Consider the following 9,833-nt stretch of genomic DNA (forward strand, 5'->3'; position numbering starts at 1 on the left):
CAGGAAGCGCTGCAGCCTTTTACATTTTGCCACATACAGTCTCTCCAAAAGAGATGCTTCCAGGGGGAGCAAAGGCAACAAGCCCACTTGTATCCCAAACGCCATTTTAAGGGAGTCTGGCTGCTTTCGCTGTTGATTTTCTTCATGTTACCAAGACATGACTATACTGGTTCCAAAAACTTCACTAAGTGAGATTTATTCCAGAGATGAATGCTTCTTGTGCGTTACATTTGGAATATTTCAGCTGTGTCCCAGGCGAAGCGCGTCATGGTGTGAGCAGGGCTCTGGACTTTTGGGAGGTGTTGAGTTGTGGTAACGCTGAGAAGGAGCTAACTGCCTTTTTCCAACCATTACCTGTGCTTGCTCTGATCTGTGTCAGGATTACACATCTGGCTCGAGCTGCAGGCTCCCTTCAGACAAATCCTGTGATCCTCAATGTCCCTGGCTCCCCTCAGAACGCCCGGTGCTGCTCCAGTTCCAGCATCTTTCAGGTCGCCCTGGCTCCCAGCCCTCCTCGAGTACCCCCAGTCCTGCCCATCTCCTCTCAGAACCCCTGGCCACCCTTGAGTCTCCCTGGCTTCCCTTCAGATGCTGGTACCCCCCAAATCCCTCTGACTCCTGCAGAACCCCTGCTCCCCCTCAAGCACCTCTGGCTCCCATCAATTCCCTCTGTCTCCCCTGAAAATCCCTGGTCCCTCTGAAGTCCCCCTGGCCGCCCTCCAAGTCCTCAGTCCTCCTCAAATCCTCCCGGCTCCTCTCAGAAACCCCGGTCTCCATCGAGTGCCCCTGGCTCCTTTCAGTACCTGACACCCCTCAAATCCTCCTGGCTCCCCTCAGTACCTGATAACCCTCAGATTCCCCTGGCTCCCCTCAGACCCCCTCAAATCCCCCTGGCTCCCCTCAGTACCTGGCACCCCTCAAATCCCCGTGGCTCCCCTCAGTATCTGATAACCCTCAGATTCCCCTGGCTCCCCTCACAGACCGCCTCAAATCCCCCTGGCTCCCCTCGGATCCCCTCAAATTCCCCTGGCTCCCCTCAGTACCTGATAACCCTCAAATCCCCCTGGCTCCCCTCAGACCCCATCAAACGCCCCTGGCTCCCCTCAATACCCGGGTCCCTCTCAATGTCCCCTCAGCATCTTCAAGCCTCCGGGTCCCTAAAACGTCCCGGCTCCCCTCAAGCCCCCGGCTCCCCTCAGCCCCCCCGGCCGGTGGAGGCTCTGGGTGGGAGGGCTGAGGGAAGGGGAGTCGCCGCCGGGCCGGTCCCTCCGGCGGGCGGGAGCAGCGGGCCGGGCCCCGCTATTTGTACGGGAGCGGGGCCGAGCCCGCCCCAGTGCCCGCCGCTGCCCTCACCATGCCGGGGCTCCGCGCCTCACCGCCCGCCTTCCTCCTGCTGCTCGTGCTCGTCTTTCCCCGTGGCAGCCCCGCGGCTCCGGGCGCCGGGCAGGAGCTGGAGCCCGGCAGCCGCTCGGCCGTGGCGGCGGCGCGGGTGGCCCTGCACTACGGCAACTTCCAGGCGAGATCCCTCGGCGGGCTCAGGGCGCTCGGGCAGGTCCGCAAGGCTACGCTGAAGGTAAGCGGGGAGCCGGCGGGGTGGGAAGGGACGCTGGGAAAGTGTAATTAATAGTGATTATTACGTTAGGATTGTTAGAGATAAGGGAGCTTAGCGCGTTCCCACGCAGGGCACCGGGCGCATTCCCGAGTCCCTCAAGAGCCGCTGCCCCATCCTCGGGGACACCCGGGTCCCCTCAGGGACCGCTGTCCCATCTCCCCTTCGTCAGGGACACTCGGGTCTCCTCAGGGACCGCCGTCCATCCTCAGGGACACCTGGGTCCCCTCAGGGACCGCTGTCCATCTGTTCCTTCCTCAGGGACACCCGGGTCTCCTCAGGGACCGATGTCCATCCTCAGGGACACCCGGGTCTCCTCAGTCCCGCAGTCCCTCCCTCATACCGCGAGCTTCATCTGAAGGCAATGCAGTTCCCTCCAGAAAACATACCTTAGTCTTCCAAAAATCACATCGAATTGAGGTGACAGAACGGGACAGGAGTCCCAGAGACGAGCAGCTACGGGGACAGAGCCTTCCTGTTCCGGGATGCTCAAGGTGGTGCTCGGGGTGCAGCCCTTCTCCTCCAGGTTTGGGGTTGGTTTGTTTGTTTTTTTTTTTTTTACAGCTTATTCATTTTCTGAAAATACAGAATCAGGCGAAAACTTGTGGGGAATGTTTGTCCGGGGCTGTAGATCCTGGAAGGAATGCATCACCTTCCTGGAGAGCGGAGGGATGGGATTTAAATCCAGCCCTGTGCTGCTGCTGGGCAGCTCCTGAGAGCAAGGGCTGCTTGTTCTGGGTTCCCAGAAAAACAGATTCTGGATCCTGGATTCTGCTGGGCAGCTCCTGAGAGCAAGGGCTGCTTGTTCTGGGTTCCCAGAAAAACAGATTCTGGATCCTGGATTCTGCTGGGCAGCTCCTGAGAGCAAGGGCTGCTTGTTCTGAGTTCCCAGTCTGAGGTGCCAAAGGCAGCACTGGATTCCGCTGGATCCTTTCCAGGATCTGGAGATCTTCCACCACTCATCCTGTTCAACTCCTGAAACCGAGTGAGAGGGTGTAGTGTTAAATCTCCCCTTTCAAAAAAGGTATTCCAAACCAACCAAGAAATATCCAGGATGCATTAATTTTTATTACAGAGATCACTGGGTCCTGAGCATGGGAGTGCTCCTGGGATATTTAAATTTTCATTTGAATCCCTTAGATTTCCTTTCCTGAAATTGCTACAAACACCTACGACAGGAATTCTCTGTGTTATTTTATACTCTCCAGAAGTACACGCACTCTTTCTGCATTTCCTGGGCACTTTGCATATGTCTACGGGTAAATATTTCCATCTATAGACACCTGTGCCTGGCTGAAGAATAGGTGAATATTTGTGGGGAGGGAAAGGGATTTTTCCACCCTCTCTCAGCCACCTGCCTCCTGATACAGGAAGGAAAATAATTGGCTCGATTTAGAGAAGTGAAATTGCTCCTTATTTCCTCACGGTGCTGGGTGCTGCAGGAGCTCCCTGGAACCACTCTCTGCAGTTTATTTCCTTTTTTTTTTTTTTTTTTTTGGCACATTCTGTGAAAACAAGAGGAGAAATGCACTAAAAGTGGGCATTTCCTTCTTTCCTGTCCTCCCCTGGAAAAAAATGAAAAGAATTTCCTGGAAGGAATTTGCTGTGTTAGATGAAGGCTAGAGGCAGAAATGTTGGGATTGGGGTGGGGTTTTTTTAGGTTTGGCTGGTTTTTAATTATTTTTGAAAGTGGGCTAATTTCCTATTGGTTACTCTATTACTGGATCTCATAAAACCAGGATAATTTTTTAGTGGAATTTAATAACGAGCATTGGAATTTAATAGTACCTTCATTAGCCCACGAGCTGGTGGAACTGGTAATTGGAAACAGGACTGAGGACTCTCTTGGATGGGAAAGATCTTTCAAGTTCAGGTGAAATGAGACTTTCTCTCCTGGCAACAAAATGCCAAACCTGGGATAATCCTTACCTTGCTGTTGGATGCAGATGATTTTTGTTGTCCCTTCTTTTCTCTCGAGTGAGGAACTCGTAGGAAACAGCAGCTCCTGGAGGTGTTGCCCTGCACTTTAAAACACACTTTTGATAATGAAGCATCAGTTTGTGCCAGCTGAAGATCCCAGAATTCAAAGAGAAGCTTTTGGGAGCAGTTTCCCATCCCAAGCTGTCCTGGAAATCCTAATTTAGGAATAGGGAGGTGAAGGGGAAAGGGAAAAGCCAGGTGACCTCGTGCAACCTTTGCTTAGATTGGACAAGGAAACCCAGTTTTCAAATATCCAGGTGGATTTCACAGCCTCACCTGGGCACAGACAGTGCAACACCACAGCTCTGCTCCCTGGCACTGGAAGTCAATTAAAAATGTTCTGTTCATTTCCAGCAGTCAGAGCCCCACGCTCGGGTGGGAAAGGCAGAATCCGTGGCTGGGGCACAGCTCTGACTCCTTTTCCCAGCTCCTCCCTGCTCAGACATCCAGGGAAAAACTGATCCCAGAGGAAAAATCCTGCTGGGAAAACAGAGGGGAGAGATGGGAACCTCCTCAGGAGGTGGGGAGGGAGGGATCCTCCCTTTCCCTGCCTGTGGGGAGTGAGGGGAGTGCAAACTGGTCAAGACTGATTGGGAACTGATTCCTTGGGGTCCTGCACTGAAGCTGCTCTGAAGTTGCTGTTTTGGCCTTCCCAGGACCAACAATCTGTCAGGAAAGTTGCAGTAATTTGGAGCCCAGCAGTAAAAGAATCCCATGACCCAGATATTGAGTGGAAAAAATGAATTACTCACTTGTTTTCTTCTCTTTTTGGACACTTTTATCTTTGGCTGCTTCCCTGGGGGTTGCCAGACATCCCTGAGCTCTTCCCTGCTCACACTCTGGGATTGGGTAACAGCATTTTGGGATGAGAGTGGGGAAAAAATAGTGGAAATAAAAGTTTTCCTTCGGGCCTACAGAGACTTTCGTACAATTATTTCACGCCAAATGGAGCTTCTTCCTCCTCCCTGGTGAGCTCAGGAAGCCTCAGGTGTTCACACCAGACTGAATATTTGTTTTAGCTGTGTAGCATCATTTGAAAGCTGAGTAGGCAGCAGTAGTAGGGTGGTAGTACCTACTAGCAGTACTCTGGGGGAGTTGTTGCAAATCAGGAGTGAATCTCTGCTTCAAAACCCCCATAAACACGGAATTCTGTGCTCCTTTAAAAGTGCTGCTGACTATTGCAGCCTCTGTCACCTGCAGGACTGATGATCTACAGGGGTAATCCTGGGTCACTGTAAAAAAACCCCAAATTTAATCAGGTTAAACCATAGCAATAACACCTTTGGGAGGCTTTACAACAGTGAGAATCTCAGACTTAAATGTGGTTATTGCACGAGATGAGACCCTTCTAAACTTCATTTCATTGCAGTCACTCCTTTGGTGACCCTGCATTTCAGAAAGTTTCACTACTCTGCCCATGTCCCACTGTCACTTTGAGGACAATATTTGAGGCAGTACACAAAAAGGGCAGAAGGAGGATGTGGAGAAGAAAGGAATTATCAAAAAGTCTGAGCTCATCCTCGCTGTTTCCTGCACCTCCTTCAGGGTGAGATTTGGCTCCACCCTGGACACATCCTAGAGCTCCAGGAGGGGATTTTATAAAACCAGAGGGACCAAAGCAGTGTTTTACCTGGATTTTCCAGCTCTGTGTAGGTACCACAGGCAGGTGCTGAGCTGAGGGTGTGCTCTGGGTATGAAACTCCACTCACCTTGTGCCGTGAATAATCTCCTGGGAAAAGTGTGCTGGGAGCAGGAAGGCTCAGGGTTAGATAAGCAACACACAAAGGTTTGTTGTGTGTTTTTGTCCTGCAGACAGCCAGAATTGTATTTAAACATCACAAAAATCAGTGATGTTGCACTCAAAGCCAGGGAATTTCAGAAGGGGCCTTCCCTCCTCAGAGCTCCTTGCAGCTTTAATTCCACTGCTGGCTCCATCTTCTCTCTTGCAGAACATCCCAGAGTCTGGCCACAAGTATTACCTGCAGTTCAGCACTGAGGACTACAGGACTGGGGTGAGTTCCTGCTCTTCCTCCTTACCCTGGGCATTCAGGAACTCCAGCAGCTCCAAAACCAGAGACATTTGTGTCCTAAATGGATCTGCCCCAAGGGAAGGGCCTTTCTGCTCTGAGGCTCACCTGAGTGACCGCCAGGCCCCAATCCCGAAGGGAATTCTTGCTCAGGTCGCTGAGGTGACCCAGGTTTGGTGACACAGTGACAGTCACAGTGTCACACAGCATGGGCCCACTTCCCCTCTGCCCGCACCCCAAAGTGGGAATCGGGAGGTGACAGCTCCCTGTTCTTTCCACTTCCACCCCCCTCCATTCACTGGCCCAGCTGCCAGCAGCATTTCGCTCTCCTCTTCCCTCACACACATTTTGTGGCATTCAGATGGTTTTCAGGACTTACTGTGAAGCTTTAGATTATTTTTGTTCCAAGGCTGGCACAGTCCAAGTCCCTGTTATCAATTAATGTTGTTTCTTGAGCTCTCACAAACATATTTCCAAGATGACTTAGAGCATTGTCATGTCCTGAAAGCAGGACAAGCATTAATTAAAACCTTCTGTTAAATCCCCTCAGCCTTGTGGGTTTTACCTCTTTCCCAAAAAAACCAAAAATAAAATCTTGACACTTTCCTAACCCCTGAACAGCTTCATACAAAGAGTGAGTTGCCAGTAAATAAAATCTTGATTAAAAGTAACAGTTTGAAACTCCCCCTTGACAGGAAGATGCTGGGAACTGCCTGGCTACAGTGCTGTATCCAAAGAAAAAGTCTCCTCCTGTTGTCAGCATCAAGTGCTCCCACACCAAAGACAAGAAGGAAATCCAGGAAGAGGACAACAGATTTTACCAAAGGATCAGGCACCAAAGCAAACCAATAACTGGAAACAACATTCCAGGTACAATCCTCCAAATATCCACCTGTATTTCATTTTATCTAAAAGGGCAAGAAGGACACGAGCATTTGAAAAGGAGACATTACCCTGAGCCCATCCTGCTGCCAAAGCAATCCCACCTCCCCAGGGATTTTGGGAGAATTTACCCCTCAGCACCATCCTGTGAGGGTGGTTTGGGTTTAAAAGCAGCTCCACAGCACTTGTAAGTGGAGTCAATGCAGATTGTCCTCCAGGAGTTCCCAGACCCACACACCTCCCCAGCTGGGAGTTCACTGAGGATGACCAGCACAATTTTTCCATCCTGGAAAAATCCCATCCGTTCTCCCAGCTAGGTAAGGACTCCCATTATTGTGGATTTTCGGGTTTTCTCACCTCATCCCTCTCTTGGCAGTGTCAGCTCTGCCACACTTTCTACTTCCCTGGAACTGCAGGTTTAGCATCATTCCCCTCCCTGCTCCCTGTGACACATCAGAGGGAAGGGCCCCATCCAGGAATGGTGCTGTGCCAGGCAAAACTGCTCTGAGCTTCATCCTTTTTCTGCCGCCCGGCCAGAATTAATGTTATTTTCTGTTTCTCCTTGCCTTGCAGACAGCTATGGCAACATTGAGCCTGCCCTGGAGCCCGTGTGGGCTCTGGCTGTGGCTGGCAGCAGCTCCATCATGTGGGAAAAGTCCACCGAGACCTTGGGATACTTCCTGGCCCAAGTGAAATCCGTGAGGCAGTGGGTGAGTGGGGCAGGAGGGAGCACAGAGCCCTGCTCTGAGGGGCATTCCCCAGATCCCAGGGCCTGCTCCTCCCCAGCAGCACTCTGTTTGGGTTTTGTGGGGAAATTGTCCTTAGCTGGAGCTGCAGGAGTGGCTTCTGCAGGTGCTGCAGCTCCTGAGCCCCGCAGCAGAGCCCAGCACCCCTGGCCTGGCTGGGGAGCAGCTCCGGCCCCTGCAGCACATCCAGAGCCCTCTGCCCTCAGGCAGCTGGGATCACGGCCAGGATCTAGGTTTGGCTCCTCAGCATCTCTCAGGAGAGGTTCATACAATTCTCACAGCTAACTGAGGGTTAAATTCCATTGATTAGCACCTGCTTTCAGTGCAGTCGGGCTGCAGAGCCGTCAAACATTCCATGCAGGAAGTGCTCCTAATTCCATCTTTCCATGGTCAAAACCCATCCCACTCCAGCCAGCAGCCCCGGGGCCCTGCCCACCTCCTTCCCTGAGCTCCACCAAACCACAGCAGGCATTAAATGTTAGCAATGTTAACCTTGTTCCAGATAATGCTTTTCTTTTTTACGCCTGCCCAGGTCAGGAAAGATGATTTTACCGAGTTTGACTACACTGTGCTACTGCACGAAATCCCGACCCAGGTAAGGAAGTGCAGGTGAAGAGCCCCTCCTGTCAGCAGGAGATGAGCCTCCTCAGGATGATAAAATCTGTGCTTTAATCCCTTCTGCAGGAAATCATTTCCTGTCACATGCGCCTGACGTGGCTCCCCGGGCACCCGCTGAAGGTGAAACATTTCTGTGCTTCCAACGCGGACGAGGGCTCTGGGGCAGAATCTGGATCGGCCGCTGGGCCTTCAGCTGAAAAGGGAGCAAAGTTCTGAGGGAAATCCTCCCTCCTGTGGATACGGATCCAATCAGCAAACGCTCGTGTTGGCACACCTGGAGCTGGGATCATCCTTCCACGCAAGGCAGTGCACGGGAGTGGTCTCACCCACCTCTTCTGTGCCGGAATTAATTCCTGTCACTTCTGCACCTGCGAGATTCGAGTCCTGCAGCTCTGCCTGAACCCTCTGCTACTCCATATATACACAGATGAACCTACAGCAGTTGATTTGATGTCACTAATTAACTGTTACCTAAGAGCTGTTTATAAACAAAAATTAATATATTTGGACACAGATCGCGAGCAAAGTGTTAATCTGTCACTAAGAGAGATTTGCCTGTTAAGATTTTGTCACGTTTTGGGCTAGAATCATGCTGATTTTTAACTCACATCTCCAATAAACCAAATGCCATCACTCAGGGTCGAGGCTGGCTTTTCTTTCTGCTGCTGTGGAGCCCGAATTTTCACCTTTTCCAACCCAAACACACCTGCAGAGCCAGGGAGGCTCCTTGGGGAAGAATTCCCAGGTTTGGGAACAGCTCCTGCGTTATTCCTGCCACGGCCTGTCCCACCACAGAGTCGTGGCTTTGTCCTTTGCCACCAAATTCTGCAGCTGGGCTCCCAGCAGATCCATCAGTGTCCCACCTCACTGGGATCGTGCCAAACTGTCCCAAACTCACCTTTTTTCCCCATGAGCCAGGTTTGTGGCAGGATAAAGGAAACCCTTCCCTTTGGAGCAGAGGCTCTGGGGTGGCTGCTCTGTTTAACCCGGGGTGGTTTGCAAAATCCTTGAGCTGTAATTGGGAACAACAGCTCCAGGATTTCACACAACAGCTTTCCCTGGATGTTTTTAGGCTGGGTGATGTCAGCTCCCCAAATTCCAGCACTTTACACAAATAAGTCTGATCTCCTGAGTGAAGCTTTTTCCCAATAAACTCAGCACCCAATAAACTCGGGGCAGCAGCATTCCACACCCTCCTGCTGGGAGAACATTGCTCATCATCAGGAGCGTGAAATCAGGGAGCGAAATCCAACATTCCTTAAAGAAGCTGGGAAAAAAAGAGAATATTTTCTGGAATTAAGCCAAGAAAATAGGATGGATTTGGCACTTTGGGGCTCTGCTTTTGTCTCCTTACCTTGTTTCTGCCCCTGGAACTTGCCAGGCACCAGAGGGTAGAACTGGCTGCTCACAAACTCACAGCAGTTAAGGAACTTCTGGATAAGCAGCAAAGCTGTTGGAATTCTAAGGCAAAGTCTCCCTCAGCTGCTTTGAGGCCAAGGTTTCAGCCTAAAACCTCAAATCATACAGCAGAATTCTTGGGGTTTCTTTCTTTTCCAGGTTTGTGGAGAACCAGCACGTCTGGCAGAACTCCTCAGCCAGGAATTCACATCACAACTGATCTAAACATAACATAAACCCCCATGAATATAAAATCCCATCAGTAGAAACAAACCCCAGAAATACAAATACAAACCCCAGAAATACAAATAAAATCACACCCACTCTGTTTCTTGTCCTGTGTTCACACTGCTTTCACCAGACATCTCCAAATTTTGGGAAAAGTGCTACATTTGCTCGTTTTAAGAAAAATTCCAAATGCCTGAGAACCTGCAGGGCTTTTCTGGAAATGTGTTCCAGCTGAGCATTCCCAAAAACAAAGCCATGGATGTTGGGAATCACGGATTTGTCCCATGGACAACCCCACATCTCGCCTGGGATCCCTGAGCAGCTCTGGGCCCTGGCAGATCCTTT

The 9,833-nt window shown here is 51.1% G+C and overlaps 1 protein-coding gene and 1 long non-coding RNA gene across 2 annotated transcripts; one reads left to right on the forward strand and one right to left on the reverse strand.

The window, feature by feature from the left end:
* Window positions 1-1,354: 1,354 nt before the first annotated feature.
* Window positions 1,355-8,495, forward strand: LOC120757405 (ovocalyxin-32-like). The gene is made up of 6 exons (XM_040074715.1): window positions 1,355-1,573; window positions 5,539-5,601; window positions 6,312-6,486; window positions 7,072-7,208; window positions 7,777-7,839; window positions 7,929-8,495. The coding sequence occupies exons 1-6, from the start codon at window positions 1,355-1,357 to the stop codon at window positions 8,076-8,078; spliced, it is 807 nt and encodes a 268-aa protein (XP_039930649.1). The 3' UTR covers window positions 8,079-8,495.
* Window positions 1,505-4,021, reverse strand: LOC120757406 (uncharacterized). Its single transcript, XR_005702494.2, has 3 exons — window positions 3,539-4,021; window positions 1,999-2,584; window positions 1,505-1,606 (listed from the first exon to the last, which is right to left on the reverse strand). It is a non-coding gene; the product is annotated as an uncharacterized LOC120757406 (long non-coding RNA).
* Window positions 8,496-9,833: the final 1,338 nt, after the last annotated feature.

This window comes from Hirundo rustica, chromosome 10 (genome assembly GCF_015227805.2).
Source record: "Hirundo rustica isolate bHirRus1 chromosome 10, bHirRus1.pri.v3, whole genome shotgun sequence".
NCBI lineage: Eukaryota > Metazoa > Chordata > Aves > Passeriformes > Hirundinidae > Hirundo > Hirundo rustica.